Source organism: Ceratotherium simum, chromosome 7, assembly GCF_057802395.1.
Source record: "Ceratotherium simum simum isolate JZ-2026a chromosome 7, ASM5780239v1, whole genome shotgun sequence".
Lineage (NCBI taxonomy): Eukaryota > Metazoa > Chordata > Mammalia > Perissodactyla > Rhinocerotidae > Ceratotherium > Ceratotherium simum.
Window position 1 is genome coordinate 60,031,986 of NC_141906.1, and position 17,703 is coordinate 60,049,688.

Below are 17,703 nucleotides of genomic sequence, written 5' to 3' on the forward strand. Positions count from 1 at the left end.
AAATCTTTCTCACATTTTTACCAGTTCTCTTGACCTATTTTAGTACTGCTGAGCAGAGCTTGTACACAGTGTTCTTTGTACTTTGGGAAGATTTTCAGGAACTGGTAGTAAATCACTGGTAAATTGTAGAGCTAAAGTGTAGCAATATTTAGTATTAGTTTCATTGCTAAGTTTTATTTTGTGCGGGTGTTTGTGTGCTTTAAATTGAAAGCTTTGCTCTGCTCTAGCTATCACTTTTAAAAAAATTGTGTGGAACACATTTTGTTCACCTTCCAAAATCAAACTTTAAAAAATTTCCAGAGAAATAATCTGAGAGTTAGCTGGTATTGGATGATAGCAAAGTACGGCCTAATAAATTATAACACTTGTAGTAACACCCAGTTTTTTGAGAACATATCAAGGAAGCCACATAATTGTATCTGGACACTCGTTTAGCAATGCTGAATCTATACCAACCTGTTTTCTTTCTCATCATAATCCATATCTTAAAAAGCAAATCCCTTCAGATCAACCAATGCCTTGACAAGATTCTTTATCATAAAACAAATTTCATTCAATCAACAAACATTTATTCAATGTCTGCTATGTTTTAGACATTATACTTTCACTTCAACTCCTGTGGTTTAGTGGAGAAGACAAAGAGTCAGTGTAAATAGTGTGATAGTGTGGCACACTAAAATACAGGTGTCAAGAACTGTGCAGGGCCTGAGATTTTACCCTACTTACAAGCTAACAAGTTAGCCTGTTACTGTTTCATGGTTGCTGTCAAAGACTCCTGGGTCAGAGACAAAGAACTTTATTACTTACAGCAAAAGCAGTAGCTAGATATTCACATTGGTTTGTGTAGGATCCCCATGCCCCGTGTTATGGGCTGAATTGTGTTCCTCCATAATTCATATGTTGAAGCACTAACCCCAGTACCTCAGAATGCGACTGTGTTTGGAGATAGGGCCTTTAAAGAGATGATTAAATTAAAAGTAGGCCGTTAAGGTGGGCCCTAATCCAATCTAACTGGTGTCCTTATAAGAAGAGGAAATTTGGGCACACGGAGAGATGCCAGGAACGGTTGGACACAGAAGAAAGACCATGTGAGTATGCGCTGAGAAGGCAGCCATCTGCAATTCAAGGAGACAGGCCTCAGGAGAAACCAAACCTGTCACATCTTGACCTTGAACTTCTGGCCTCCAGAACTGTGAGAAAATAAATTCTATTGTTTAAGCCACCTAGTCTGTGATATTTTGTTATGGCAGCCCTAGCAAATTAATACTTCCCCCCAAGTCTGGTAGGAACAATGCAAAAGGCCTGTCATGGATGCCTGAAGTGAGTTGCGTTACGAGACACACACAGAGTTTAGGGGATTACCTCTTTTAGAGTACAGTAGTTGCCCCTTATCTGTGGATTTGCTTTCCTTGGTTTCAGTTACCCAAAGTCAACCTTGGTCTGAAAATATTAAATGGAAAATTCCAGAAATAAGCAATTCACAAGTTTTAAATTGCCCACCATTCTGAGTAGAGAGATGAAATGTTGAACCATGTGGCTCCGTCCTGCCTGAGATGTGAATCATCCCTTTGTCCAGTGTATCCACGGTATATATACTACCCAAACGTTAGTCACTTAGTAGTTCTCTCGGTTGTTAGATCGACTGGGGCAGCGTTGCAGTGCTTGTGTTCCAGTAATCCTTATTTTACAGGCCCCAAATAAAGTAATAATGGTCCCTAAGTGCAAGAGTAGTGAGGCTGGCAATTTGGATATGCCAAAATGAAGCTGGAAAGTAAGTGCTTCCTGTAAGTGAACAAGTGAAGGTTCTCGACGTAATAAAGAAAAAGTCGTATGCTGAGGTTGCTAAGATCTACAGTAACTTTTATTACAGTATATTGTTAAAATTGTTCTATTTTATTATTAGTTATTGTTGTTAATCTCTTACTGTGCCTAATTGATTAATTAAACTTTATCATAGGTATATGTGTAAGAAAAACATAGTATATATAGGGTTCAGTACTGTCTGTGGTTTCAGGCATCCACTGGGAGACTTGGATTGTATCCCCTGCTGCTAAGAGGGGACTACTGTAAGGAAAATTAAGCCTACTCTTTGTCAGTGGGGAGAAGTTATCTCATTCCTCAAGGTTGCTTGCTGCAAACACAACCCTGGAAAATGGTAGGGGTAAAGAGTGGTCAAGGACTTACATTCTTGGCATACTCAGCAAAAATTTTCAGGGACATTTAGGGCCCGTAGCAGATTGCCTCTCCCAACATAAGTACTGCCATATGAGGACCAGTTAACCTAACATTGGGAGAATTAAGAAAGGCCTTCTGAAAGAGATGGCATCTATGCTGAATGATGAAGGTCAAATAGGAATTTGCCCAAGGAAAACGGGGAGAAGGGCATTGGGGCGGGAGAAATGTCATGCACAAAACTTGAAGTAAATGACACACTTCAAGAAATTTCTATTCCCTTCCACAATCGTTTCTATATTGAGTTCCAATCTCAGACACATAGAACTGTAAACTATGTGTGACTCTGGAAGGTTGACATTGAGTATAATTTTATGAATTGCACTGGCCCCTGGAATCTTCATGTTAAAGCTATGTAAAATTCACAGCTATTGATTGTCCACTCAGCTCGTAATTTTTCTACCTTTTCTAGTAACTACTCCTCTCTTTTTACTCCACAATCCACAGTTAACAAGAAGGCTTTGTAAAACATGACCTTAACCCATGGCCTCAGTTGATTGGCTCATAGTTTGGGATCTGCCTTATGCTGAACCAATCAGAATCTTTTCCTTGGGAGTTTAAAATCAGAGTAAGAGATTTCAATTTGTGACTGTTCTCTTAAACACAAGCAATGTAAACTTCACCATTTTTTGCCTTGTAGACTAAAAATGGAAGAGAAATATAGAAAACTCTCTGTGATTTCTATACAGTGCACTATACAGGCTTGGTATAGTTTATGAAGGGCATCTCTGCCCTTGGTTTCTGGGATATTCCTGTCTCCTTCTAATAAATTCCTCTTTTGACTTTAGAGAATTGTCTCATTTTAAATGTCTCATTTTAAATTTTAATTAGTAAAAACCTTGCATGGGATTAGATGAGCTTAGGTCCCATAAAATGCATAAAAATTTATTTTAATTATTTCAATAATATGTATTCAGCACCCACTTTATGTTATGCATTCTGCAAGGTGCTGGTGATATAAACTCAGTACCTGCCCTTCCCATATATTACAGTTCCTAGGGTGGGTTTTAGATTGTGAGACAATTGGTTTAAATATTAACTTGCATTCAGAACCTCATAATATAGAGGTATTTCCTCCCAAAGCATGACTAGTCATTTGTCTAGCCTGAGTCAGGCACTCATCCCTGAAGCAATCAACTGTGCTCAGACTCTGGAGTTGTCTAAAAACATCGATTCTTCCACAGTGAACATGTGGTGGTGATGTGTGTCAGAGAATAGAGTTCCCAGAGAAAAGGAAAAAGTGTCTACCAGGAAGACAATCATATCAGTATCCACTACATACCTCCAAAACATTTCTAGAGGTACTTCTGAGTTTACTCTAGACTGAAATGATAGCATAATCTGGAAAGGATGGTTGGGGAAGAAAGCATGGGCTTAGAGGGAAAATTAGTGCTAGCATTTATTTTATTAAAACACAATGTTTCATAGAATCAAGTACAAATATTAATTTTTTAAAAGGAAATAACATTAGATATTCTCCTGGGTAGTAAAACTTTAAAAAAACTACCTTTAATTTCTTATCTGTATACCAACTGACATATAATTCTAAGTGCATGAATATAATCATAATTATACACACATATATTTCTATATATATATTGGTGTTTCTTTTTGGGGGGGCTCTTGGCTACCCCTTCTCTCTCTTCTCTGCTGTTCTTGAAATACCCCTCAAGCCCCAGCTGGCAGCAAAGCAACAGAATAGGCTAGTATGTCCCTCCATATGTACACATGCATATGCAGGTTTCTTGGTTAATGCTTTACAAAAATGAGATTTTGCTTTTCTCATTCAATAATACCTCATGCAAATTCTTCCAAGTCAATTTATATAGTTCTATTTTATTCTTTTTAACGGTTTCATAATATTACATATGTGGATGTTCCATAATATATTCAGTCATTTCTTATTAGGTGTTCACTTTGTTTTCATTTTTTGCCACAACAAACCTTGTAGTAATAAAAATTCTTACGTTTAAGTCTGTACATACTTGTATTTTTAATTCTATTGGAGTAATTTCTGGGGCAAATGAATATGGTGATTCAGTGTATTGTCTCACTCAACTTCCTAATTCTGCATCTTCCTAGTCATGACAGAGACAGCAGCTCCTGTGGCAGTCCAGTTCTGCAGCATGGTTTTAGGAGTGGGTCTTGGAATTTCAGCTTAATATCTATTTTTTCAGCCCTACCAATATGTTTGTGAGCAAAGTATATACCCTTAAATAAATCCTTTTCTATTTTAACCAGCTAGAGTGAATTGTATCTTCTACAACTAAAAATCCTAGCTGATCCAATGTATTTTAAATTTTAATAAAGGACAGTAAAAATATTTTGAATAAAATACTGTCTATATTCAAGGTGACGATACTCTCCTGTCCTTGGTACAGAAGTGGCTTTGGGTTGCTTTTCTAGAAAAGATAAAAGATTAGTACAAATTTATTAATTAATTTGTTTAGCAGGAATTAACACTTTTTTTCTTGTGTTTCAACTGGAAAGACCTGCTTATCTTTCATCACTGCTACTGGGCAACGGATGACTCAACTCCATGTAGCTCCCTCTTCCTCTATAGAAGTGGGAACCCTCAGAGAGAAATGCCAGACCTTCTTCATTCCTCCTCTATTGTGCAACCAGGCACACTGATCTCCATTTGATGGCTAGTTGCTTTTGGGTACAAATGAAAGAAGAAAAGAGAAGCAAGTCACTGTTTTTAAAAACTACTCATATGGCTGGTCTCATTCAACAGACACCAGAAAGATTTGTTTGAATACTTTTCTCCTCCTCTCTCCTTTTTGTATTTTTCTTGAAACTTTCACATTTAAAAATAATCCTTTGAGGATGGGAATAAAACCAAGTCAAGCAGTGCATCTATTTAAATCATTTATTTCAACACAGACATTGTTTTCAATTTGCACCTTGTAACACATTTCATATCTAGAGAACAGGTTTGAGAACAAGTACATAAAGGATTATTTGACAAAATTTTAACAAAAGTGCTTAAGGTTTATTTGTTTCAGAAACACAGAAGTGCCAGTCACAAAGAGCCCCTATGTGGTAATACATTCACAAACTTACTTGGAAAGTAAAATATTTACATATTTACACTGTACATTTAAATGGTATATTCTGAAGCATTGTTACTAGTATAAACAATAAACTCTTAGCAATAAGGCCTCTTGCTCTCTCTGGCAGTCAATGGAGTATATTACTTTTATGGAGGTGTGGATTTTCCAATTTGATTCCCATCTTCACTATAACCTAAGTGGACTTTGTTTCACCACCTCCAGTACAGGCCCACGTTTGCCTCCTATACAAAGTAGCTTTTACTAGCTTATCATCAGCCAAAACCTTGTTAGTGGCAGTTGGAGTTTTATTAAGATTAATGTATTTACAATGCAGGTGGTAAATTATTTACAAGGAAGTCTCTAAAAACTAAAATAATCTCATTAAGCCCTATTTTAAATAGACTTTACAGTGTAAAATTTATGGTTATAGAAGTCCATTATCTAAAAAAGTTAATAATTCACCAGGTACTTATTAGTATTGATTCCCTCATGATTTATTCCACTTACGTGAAGATTTATTTTAATAATGATTATATCTTTTAGAAAACAAGTTATTAGTATAAAAATGACTATTATAAATTACTATAGCTATACCAAAAAACGAATATTAAAAAGCAGCATTTTGTATGTTAAAATACATAGAAATTTGCTATACTTCTTTAACGAAGTGTTTTATAAAAGTATAAAACTATAGAAGGTGCTATTTTCATGAATTTTCTGTTTCCTTAATTCTTGAGTCAGACCAACAAGCAAACATTACAAATAGTGCAAGTGAGTATTGGCCACCGATTCCCTTTGAATTCATATAGTAGATTCTAGTGCAGAGAATCAGGGCCGCAATGTAGTTGTTTATCCTCACCTTAACTTACCTAACTGTTGATATAGCCTGAACTTAGTGAAAAATAAGCTAACTTCATTTGACCCTTGGCAACATACATGCAGACTCGGAGTATTTACTGAAATAGAAACTCGCAAGCTGATCATTAAAAAAAAGTCAAGAATCTTAATATTAAAATATTAACTCTGAATATCGTAAAATTACATTGAAAACACAGGCCATTGTTGACGAAAATTTTGCTTAAATAATCAGGTAAATAGAAAAAAGGTAAAGGTAGAGTTTACAAACATACATAAAACAAAGAATAAAATTTATTCTTTACTATACAAATTTAAATGGAAAAGTTTAGAACAGTTGATTTAAAATTCCGTTATCAGCCTCTTTGAACTCAAGATCGGTCAGAGCCTTAAGTTTAAAATAATTTACAGATTTAAGGACCAGTTTTCACATCAGCTACTGCGTCTTCAGTAGTTTTGCGCTTCATGGGAACGATGTAAGCTAGTCCTGGCATTTTGCTTCCAGGCAAGGCAATGATTAGGAGGGTAATAATAACATAGTTCTTTCTTGCATTTTCATCAGTTCTAGATCTCTATGTACTTCACCAACACCTATCATTATCCTTCATTTATGTGGACGAAACAGATTAGGTGGAAAAAAAGGAAAATAAAATTAGGTCAGGAAGCAAATATAAACCAAACGATGAAATCCACTCATGTTGACCCACACGACTAAGATCCAGGTGGCACGCTTTCTGGAGTCCTAGCAAATTATCTTCACCGCCATCTGTTGGTCTTTATCCTGATTAGGAGAGAAATTCCCAGTTCTGCACGGCAACTAAAGAGTTAGGCAAGTTGTCAGTGGGTATGAGAAGTTATTTAGTCTGGATAAATTATTGAAAAAATCATAGTGACTAGCCCCTGAAGCTCTGCCTTATAATTTCCCAAGATTCTGGTAAATGATCCTACAAAGAAGCCTGCGAATCCCAGCGTGTCAGATCTGACTTGGCACCATTTTAGGGACTTGGCCAAGGCTACCACTTGATACTTGTGACTAAAGTGCCTCACATGGAAAGAAGTGTTCTATCCTGCAAATAAAGAAAATAGAAAAATGGATAGTTCTGGAGAAATGGAAAAAAAAACAGTTGCTGAGAGAGCTGCGGCAAGGATGTCAGTCTCATGAACAGAGGTCTGCTTATCTCCACCCCTCAGTTATGTTTTCTTCCTATGCAGAAATTCTGTGGCCAAGCCACCTTCTGTACTGCCAGGTTGCCTGGCCCAAGTCCTTGACTTGATTAAAAATCAGCTCTTAACAATTCACCCAATTTCTGCAAACTATTGCAAGGGAATTTAGGAGTACTAGTGTTCTTTGGCTTACTAGGACTCAGCTCCTCATCTATAACTCAACAAGCACTTCAAACATGTGCCTCCCTGGCTCCACTATGGATAGAACAGGATGTCCTTATGAAAATTCCCTTATCTTTGTTTGAAAGAAAAAAAAAACCCAAACCCTAAACCTCCAAATGTCAATGAGTCAAACAGGATGATAATATTTACTCCATTGTCATCATTCCTACATTTTATTTAATGTCATGAGTATGGCGTGTGGACCAGAAGAGGCAATACAGAGTTTTGCGGTTGTGCTGGGTAACTAACAAGTTTTGTATATGCATGGGCTATCAGGGTTGTAAATTACAATGAAAGGTGTAAAAAAATTAGGTGGAAAGTAAAGCAGAAAGCCAACATTGGACAGTGAATTAGAGATTGAGTTAGAGGGTGGGGAGAAAGGCCAAGGATAAAAACAGAGGGAGAAAACAGCAGCGAATCCCTCAAAACAAGAATGCGTTACTTTAGAATTCAGGAAATGTATATGTAGGGTGTGGAGGACAAAAAAAGAGAGAATTTGGGTTGTTTCAGAGCTAGCACTGCACAAACTAGATCTTTTTATATCTGTCCTTCCTATGGACATACACATTTATACTTTATTTCCATTACAAGCTTTTGGTGAAAAGGTTAGGCATTTTATTGAAAATGCCTCACAGTTCAGACTCTTTGTCATTTTCATCCAGGTAGTATTCATCATCTGTGGTTGTGTCTGTGTCACAGTCTGAGTCCACTGGATCCTCTTCATAGATATTAAGTGGTGCACTTGGAGATAAGCCATCTTCTGGCATCTGATTGCTAGGAGAATCTGAGCTTGATGACTTCGATGGGTTAGAACAGTTAATTACATCATCTTTCAGGAAGCCAGGGTTCTTAAGAAAACTTGGTTTCCATAATCTTCCTTGTGTGAGTGACCTCTTTACATTCTCCAAGAAAGCCAACTGCTGTTCTTTCCCAAAAATTCCATAGTCAATAGGTCTGGATATAGATGTTGCAGACTTGGGACCCATTTTTGTCCTGCTGCTACACAAAGCCCAATTTTCATTTTCATCACAGGAAGGAAGTTCAGAAAAAGATTTGAATCTTCGACTGTACCCACTGGTGTTAGAGACTTCATTCCCAAGGCTCAGTTGACTCAGGGCATTGTCAATAGAGGTGCTTTCAGAAAAATGGCGTTCCCTGAGTTTCGGAGGATGACTTTTTCGTAGCAGATCACTGTGCATATTGATGCTTTTTAAACTCTTTGAACGATAGGGATGTGGCTCAGGTTCCCACTCGAGAGAGGAAGCACTCCTTTGTTGTTGCTGACAGCTGGCCACCCCAATGTTTATTGATTTCTCTGCAGTCTCGAATGGAAAAGGGTGGTCAGAGAAGTCTGCTTCCCTGAGGCTGGTGATGGTGGGCTGGGCCAGGGCTTCCGACTCACTTTCCAAAATCTGAGCTACAGTTACATCTTTAGAATTCTCATACTTTGCTGGTGATTCTGAGATATTTTCAAACTCATTCTGATGTGGCTGTGACATGCTGTTTGACTTCTGAATGCTTAAGTGTGTAGAAGCTTCTGTGTTGGATATTACAGTAACCTGGAGAGGGTTCTCAGATTTCTCCACATCCATTCCATCATTACTAAACCTGCTTTCATCTGTGGAGTCTGTGGACTTTGGAGTAGGCTCAGGGAACAGTGGGTTGCACTCTGGTGTGCCAAGAGATAAACCACCAAAGTCAGAACTGTTGCCACTTTTGGGGAAAATAGTAGCTACATGTCTTCTGGGGCTTAGATCTTTAGCTGGAAATTTTCTGCTTGCTTTGGACATGGCTGCCAATCTGTGTTTAACTGAAGATCTATTTTTCCCTTTTTCTAGGTCATCCAAGCTGGTTTTATTTTTATTACTTCCTCTAGGAAGTAAAGGCTGATCCCATGCCAACTTCTGCATTTCATCCTTAGCCTTCCTGTTCTCTGTCATATTTACCTCCTGACTTCTTTGAAGTAGTTCCCTGGGTTCAGACCGCAAACTCTCTAAATTTGATTCACCTGAATGAGTCTCCTCATCAAGCTGGAGTTTATGCAAAGCTGGAGTAAGAGCAAAGACTTGGCTTTCTGAGTCAGAAAGTGCTTTATCAGTCATTTTTTGGAAATCTGTTCCAATTTCCCCTCTGACCTCCCCGAGCTGCAATCCATTGGCACTATCACTGATATCTTTCTGAAGACACTTTCCACATCCCATGGCTGTAATAGCTATACCACCACCTACATGCTCCCCAGAACTTCTCCCAGTTTGGGAATTTTCAACATTTTCTGAATGGGCTGGAAGATAAAAAGGACCACTGTTACCTGATTTAATGGATTGCTGACAATTTTCAGATTCCTTTTCCGCAACTTTTTTTCCCTGAAGAATTGATGAAGTATGCAGGGTTTCATTTTGCAATTTTTTCCCTCTCACTCTCCTGCTTTGTGAATCACCTAGAAGTGGTGGGTTAGCTAAGTTATCTGGGGAAATCTCTCTAGTTTTAGATTCTCCATTATGAAGAGAAACATCTGCCTCAATAGAAGCCATTTCCTGTAATGTAGGTTCTGAGGGCCCAATACTTGCTAATTGTAAAACAGTCATATTTTCAGATGTGTTAGAAAGACAATGGCTGTTCTCCTGAGCAGAGTTGACTGGCAGCGTTAGATCTTCTGAAGAAGGTGTTCCTGATTGCTCTTGTGTAGAATAATTTAGTTTGTCTTTTTCTAAAGCATTAGGAAATGTTTCAGTCTCCACTTTAGCTAATTCCGTAAGGGAATCAATATTTTGTGTATACTTTTGAAGGAGGTTACAGAATTGTTTGCTGTGTTTCCTTGGTAGAGTGTAATATATTGAAACCACCTCAAGACATTTTACATTATCTTCATCACCAGAAACAGAAAACATACTCGTAGTCTTAAATTTATGTAATGTTTTCCCGCTTTCTTTTCCTGACATGTCTGAAGAAAAAGGTAAAGGGTCTTCATTTGAAAGGGAAAATATACCTGTCCTGGAGGCAGCAATTTTACCATCCTTTTCAGTGCATTCTTGAAAGTATTCCTGTTGGCGGTGTCTTTTGGTTAAAGAACAATCCTTAACAGATGAGTCACTTTCCAGAGGGTTAATGATTCTCTCCCAAGGCCTTAACATTATAGCAGAAGCATCCATGTTTGAGACCAAGCATTTTTCTCTTTCATCTCTTCCAACTGAGGCATGTGGTACCCCTGAAGGACATGACACAGCCCTCTTGATGGGGAATGGAAGTGATTCTTTTCTAACAGAAGCAGATCCAATGTTTTTCATATTTGTCATCCTCTCTGTGGCTTCAGGGGCTACTGAGACTGAGTCTGAAACTACTTTGGAACATTTGCTTTCTGACTCAGAAGAACTGGGACTGAATTTGTCTGATGTGTGCTTCCCTATTGGATCTTCCACATTATTTTTGATTTGGAATGGAAGTGGCCCATTCCTAAATGAAGAAGCCATTATCTTACTTTCTGACTTCCTGTTACTGATGAGAAAACTGGCTGATTGTCTTGGTAAGGTACAATAAATTGTGTGAAGCTCAGGAGCCTTGGAATTGCTTTGATTCACCTCAATGAGGCTACTGCTATCACTGGTGGGTGTTCTACTTTCCATTTTGCTTAACTTTTCAATACAGGATATGCGTTGTCTTATTTTTCCTTTTCCCTTTCCCTCCCTGAAAGGAGGGTGTGAACGGCGTTTGACAACATCAACCACCTCATTACATACAGGCACACAACTATCACTACTCTTTTGGTTTTCTGAGGGGTTTAGGACAAACTGATCATTTTGCTTCTTGCTATCCTTGTCTTTTTCTTCTCTTTCTCCCAGAGATGCATCTCTGCTAGGAGGACTTTTCCTGGAGAACACTGTAGTTTTTGAAGGGATCACCAGAGCATCAAGGAAAGAATTAGTCGATGGTGAGGAATCTGGTAGTGTACCTGATGACAGATCTAAAGAATCACCTGGAATATTGTGGCTGGCAGCTGACTTGCCACGGTTGGTAGAATGAGTTGTGGTACACTCTTCTTCCTTGATATCTAAAATAGCAGACTTTTCTGGAGGTTCAGAGCTGCAGTGGTTATTTTTAATGATGCTTGAATTATCTTCATTACTTACTGTTGCTTCCTGGTGACAACCTTGATTTGGGCTGGGAAAAGATGATGTTGTTCTGCTTTCCTGAATGAAAGGAAGGGAAGTTGCTGAGCCAAGTTTTCTGTTCCTGGTATAACTCTTATCTTTTTTTAGTTCATTGACTTTATCTCTGTGTGATATATTAATTTTGGAGACATCTTTCCTGGAAATGACTCCAGGTGACCTTTTTGAACTTACTGGAGTAGATGCATTAAAAACAAGTCTGTTGCTCTTGGCTGAGTCCTGGGAGAGGGGATTTTGAAAAGCAGGTAAAGGGTTAGAGATTACTGTCTGTGAAACAGGTTGGGGTATTTCACCTGTCATGTTTGTCTGGTCCATCCTGTTTAGTTGTTTGTCTTTTTCCAAAACAGATTCATTCAAGTCTTTCTCATTATTCACTTCTGAGACCAAGATATTGGGTTGGATTTCAGTAAGAGGTGGAGAATCAACTGAATCGCTGTTGGTCACAGTGACATGTGTATAGCTTCTTATTGGAAGAGAGGCAGGCTTAATTTTCTGCAAAGTGACTGTGGGATTCTGAAAGTTGGGGCTCTGAGAATTGCCTCTGTCATCAGGAATCTGGGGGAAGGAAGTTTTGAATGAGGATGCTGGAGTCTGAGCAATTCCAAATGAGTAAGGTTCTTTGTTTACATGTACTTCTATAGAAGAACTGTCCTGTTGACATTCTAACCCACCAGGTTTGACGTGATAGCTTGAACCAGACATGGAGCAGATATTTGCTGTGCCGACATGAGTCGACTGGTTCCCATTACCTTGTGACACCTCCATGCTCTCCAGTGTGGATGCTTGAGAATCAAACTGCCAGGGATGTGGCTCCTCTTGGTCTCTGGAAATATTTGTTCTGTAACTAGGAGAAAATGATCCCCAGTGTTGAGAAGGAACACTATAGCCATGGCCAGCTGATGCACTATTTGCTTCAATGGAAATCATTTCAAAGTCTCGTTCAGAAGAAGTGAATGTTTTCCTGCTTTGATGAAACTCAGACCAGGAAGAATGTTCTTCCTGTTGGCCCCAAAAAGGACTTTGTCCATATCTCTGTTCCCTGCTTCGACCAAAGGTATTGCCAAAGAAAGACCTAGCAAATGGGTTGTCTTGATGGTAGAATGGCATATTCTCTGAGTTCTCAAAGGGGTCAGGACCCATTGCATTATCCATGGGGGCGTGTAAATTAACACTTTGGTAAACACTCTGTGAACGGTAAAATTCATATCTCTTATTCTCTTGAAAACACCTGGGATACATATACTGGTCAGCAGGGTCAATTTCCATTGGTGATGGTGCCCTTAGGAACTCTTCCTGGTTCTGCCTATCTCTAGAAGAATCTGATCTATTCCATATGATGGATGATAAAGGAGTTCTCTTTGGGCTCTGCTGGTGGCTTGGTGGTATAAACCCACTCTTGTTTTGAGTTGTGGCTGGAAAATGTAAGCTTCTTACTGTGAAATACCCTGTAGCTGAGGAGGCCGATCGTTGCCTGCTGTCGAAACACAGAGAAGTACTACCAAAAGTATTCTTTTGCATATAATCTTCTTTTAAGACTCTGGGCTCCCTTGCCCTGTACATATCATAAATTGTCCTTGTTCTAGGAGAAAAGGTTTTAAAGCCTTCCCTAGGGGTTCCTGGTCTTAGGATGTCATAGATAGACATGTTAGAAGTTTCATTATAGTGATTGTTGTGCCTTCCTGTGATATTACCATGTCTGTTCCCACTGGAGTAAAAATGACTGAATTGTGTTTTTGATCCGTAGTTGAGAGATGGTCTGGTATTCACCGAGCTTGGAAATTGTTCCTGAGCCAGTTTGCTATCCAAATCATCTAAAACTGAAAGGAGAATAGGAGTCATTTTTTTGTATAAGATTTTACAGTCTAATAATAATTTGAGTTGTTGAGTCCCCTCTTCAAGAAACATAATCATTTATAATTTTATCTTCGTCATATTATCATAAATGTGATGACAGTTTTAATTATGTTTTTAAGATAGTCTGACTTTTACAAGGCTGTATTGGAAGTTTCTTTTTCATACTTTTTCAGATCAAATCTTTTCAAAGTTAACCTTCCACAATGCCTTAAGGACATAAAGCTACATTGTCTTCCAACAATAAATTTTAATCATGGTTCTTTTAGTGCATCTTTTGTGTCACTAGGTAGCTAAAATATTTCCAACTACGTTTACCCCAGGGGATTGTAATAGAAACGAATCTGTAAATAACATGTGATTTCTCAGTTGTAACATTAAAAAAAAAAACGCATTACCACCGAAAGTTTAGCAGCTAATTTATAAACATTCTTATTTGAATGGATTTGAGCTACACATAAAATTTAAGGTTTGTCAGGGCAGGTGCTGAAAGGGTTTTTGACATTTGTTCTGGATTTTCTAACCCTATTTTATTTGTAATTTGTTGCTATTAAGTTTTCATAGCCAGGAGAAGAACTAATCTTCAGCATTAAGGACCTGTAACTAAAGAATTCTTCAGAGAATCATCCTGTCAATGTTTTAATGAAAAAAAAATTATTTATCTCCAGTGTCTGAAATAATTTATTCCATATATCCACAAATAAAATAATCAAGCAATGCCAAACTATGAGGTGAAGCAAAAAGAAAACGAAACTACATAATGGGTAAAAACCTGTCTTTAAAACAAATTATAATAAAACCTCTAATTTCTGTTCTTCCTTTCAAGCTGTTCATAGCTTTTTTTCCCCCTTAAATAAAGTCTTTTGCTGCCTACAAAAACAATATATGGTTATAAAAGAAAATACAGGAAAGTATAACCAAAGAGGTAAAATCACCTGGAATCCTCCCTGAGGTAACAACTCTTAACATCGCCATAGCAGGATTTTAAATTATTTGATGTCACTTTGAGTCCCAAATTAACAATGCTGTTTTACTGACTACTCTTGAAGTAAAAAAAAATTCCTATTCTGCTCCTCCTCTTTATTTTCCAAGAGGTCAAGTCACTTTTTTTGTGTGTGTGTGAGGAAGATCAGCCCTGGGCTAACATCCATGCTAATCCTCCTCTTTTTTTTGCTGAGGAAGACCGGCTCTGAGCTAACATCCATTGCCAATCCTCCTATTTTTTTTTCCCCCAAAGCCCCAGTAGATAGTTGTATGTCATAGCTGCACATCCTTCTAGTTGCTGTATGTGGGATGTGGCCTCAGCATGGCCGGAGAAGCAGTGCGGCGGTGCGCACCCGGGATCCAACTCCAGGTCACCAGTAGGGGAGCGCGCGCACTTAACTGCTAAGCCTCGGGGCGGCCCCCAAGTCACTTTTTTCATCTCATAAACAGTAGCTCTCTTCTACTAGCAAAACCTTTGTATTGGAACAGAGATTTTCCACTGGGTCTCTTTTCTCTGACGCAAGTTCTCTGCCAAGAACCATCTTCCTGAAGGGAGTCCCTAGGCTGACAGAGCAGCTGGATGGCTCTCACTGACCACCCCACCTGTCCCAACTATAGGGCCCAGGTAATGTCACTGCCTTTGCAAATTGAAGTTAGTTCCTCAAGGTGAAGCTAGTGAATAACTTCAGAGTTCACTTTTCAAATGGGCAAGCTTATTTGGATACAGAATAATTTATGTAAAGGTGAATTATGCTTATGTAATAATAAGATCCATGTGCATGTAGTACTTTTGGAATCTCTTTCAGTCTTTATTGTTATCTATTGTACAAGGTTAATTGTTTGACAACAATTAGATTTCGTCACAGTGCATTTAGGTCCTAATCGGGAGCAATAAAATTCTCTTAAGAACAGTCAACTTTATAGATATATTTCCTAGGGATGTATTTCCTTTTTACCTGAGGTTAAATATTAAACATTATTACCATTCCATAGATATGTCAGTCTTGGTCTGAGAATATTTGCTTAGATTATATCTAAATATAATATGCTTTAATATTTGTGTTAATAGCATATAACAGCATCCTCTTCAGATAAGGGAAATGAGACACTTCAAAAATAAAGTACAGGGTTTAATATGTTTTGAGCATTATAATACAAACTGTAATTATTATTTGCTTTAGTACTGGGAGTTCCAAAGGCAATCTAATGCATTGACTTACCTTGGAAAAACTCATTCTCCAGCAGTGAAGCATCCCATGGAGACATGCCACTTCCCTCCCTCATGCTTGCTGGCTTGGGGACAAATGCACTGTCAACTGGTTGATTTTCCAGAGGTGAATTGTATATTTTTGCCTGCTAATTTTAAAATAGAAAATGCAATATTATTTCTGGGCCTTCTCCCGCAAGAATACTCACATATTCCCACTAAGATGTCCCCAAGCCTAAAAGTCCTAGTCTAAGGACTGCATATCAATTTTCCAAACACTTATTTCTTAACTTATAATATTTGATCATTTTTGCCATTTGCAAGTGATCACAAACTTCTCCATACCTACATTAATTCTTTTGAGTATGAGCCTTCAGGCAAGATATTTAGTCTCTCTCTGCCAAAGATTCCTACAAACTTACACAGCACTATACAAATCTTAGGGAGGTTCCTAGAAAACAGGAAAGAAATTGACATTTCCTGAGTTGGGAGTGTTGTCTCCATGGCCCCAATGGCTAGAATTTTAGATTTCTTAACACTGTACCTATTCTATCAAGAGCCAGTTAGCTGAAGCTTGTAGTAGACCTTAAGATTTGTGAACTTGATGGATTTAGGGGAAAAAAAAAAGTGTTTCTATTCACAGAGTTCGTGTAGAATGGTAGAACCTCCCAGACAGACATAAGGAGCTGATTAGTAGTTCTGAAACAAAGGTGCTAAAAGTATGACCTTATAAATCTGTTTTTTCTTAAACCATTGCTAGTTTTACAGGAGTTAGGAGAATAATGTAGAGCTAAAGTTGTTTTCCTTTCTTTACCAGCAAATGTTTATCTTGATTTGATTTCATCAAATCCATCACTGCTCTACTTTCAAGTTTTAATTTGTCTTCATAACCTTGGAGGAATTATCTACTCCCACACCTTCACTTTCTTTTGCCAAAACTTCATTTGCATTTCCTCTGTCAGACTGGCTCTGTCACCCATGACTCCACTTTTACTCATCCTGCACCCATGCCTGAACAAGACCAGCAGACACTTCCCGTTGCAGTCTCTTTATTTTCAACTCTCTCTGCTACCCAGTCTTTCCCTGAATCCCTCTCTTCCCCAAATTTCCCTTTCCATTTGATGTTCACCATTACATTTCACCTCACCTTGAATGCCTAAAACCAAATGTCTACTCTTTTCAAAGCTCCAGCTTCTTTACTTCTCCATCAGAGGTCTGTCCAATTCTAAAGCCCAGGCTCTCTTAATCCCTACATTCCTAACAATTTAATGTTTTCACTCCTGCCTGTTTTCTTTCTCAAGATCTAGGTCAGTTATTTCTTACAGAAGCCCTGCCCAACTTTCACTGACTTGTGGTTTTCAGTTTTATGGGCAAGCCATAGTTGAATACACACAAAGGAGATTTATTAATAAGAAAGAAACAATACAATGATAATTTATTGGTCATTGGATTTATTTATTTATTTTTTTTAAAGATTTTATTTATTTATTTTTCCCCCCAAAGCCCTAGTAGATAGTTGTATGTCATAGTTGCACATCCTTCTAGTTGCTGTATGTGGGACGCGACCTCAGCATGGCCGGAGAAGCGGTGCTCGCCCGGGATCTGAACCCGGGCTGCCAGCAGCGGAGCGCGCGCACTTAACCGCTAAGCCACAGGGCCGGCCCGTGGTCATTGGATTTAATTTAACATACACTAACATAAAATTCAGAAGTAAACAAATATTAGAAGCAAAACGTAACTACAGTGAGATACTGATTGGAGGTAATAAAACCAGAAACTAATCATTTGAGAAATCAGATCAGTTATAGCTAAGTTCTTTTCTCTCTAAAGTACATCCAGGTATTCTTTTTTGTGCCCTACCTACTGTCTCTCCAAGTCTTTATCTGTGCTAATAACAATTAGTCATGTATCTTATAAGTCTATTCTTCCCAAATCTGCAGTTCTGGTAGTTGGTGCAGAGTAGCTACAT

General features: G+C 38.2%; 1 protein-coding gene across 3 annotated transcripts in view; it reads right to left on the reverse strand.

Annotated features, from left to right (window-relative positions):
- Window positions 1-4,739: 4,739 nt before the first annotated feature.
- EXPH5 (exophilin 5) overlaps window positions 4,740-17,703 on the reverse strand; it is a 70,199-nt gene continuing 57,235 nt past the window's right edge. For 2 of the 3 annotated variants that reach the window (XM_004427363.3, XM_014785188.2), the window contains 2 exons: window positions 15,748-15,883; window positions 4,740-13,509 (listed from right to left, as the gene is read on the reverse strand). In XM_004427363.3, the coding sequence (XP_004427420.3) occupies window positions 8,159-13,509; window positions 15,748-15,883 (5,487 nt within the window). In that variant the 3' untranslated portion in view covers window positions 4,740-8,158. The remainder of the gene's footprint in view (window positions 13,510-15,747; window positions 15,884-17,703) is intronic. The other variant, XM_014785186.2, reaches the window with a different exon arrangement.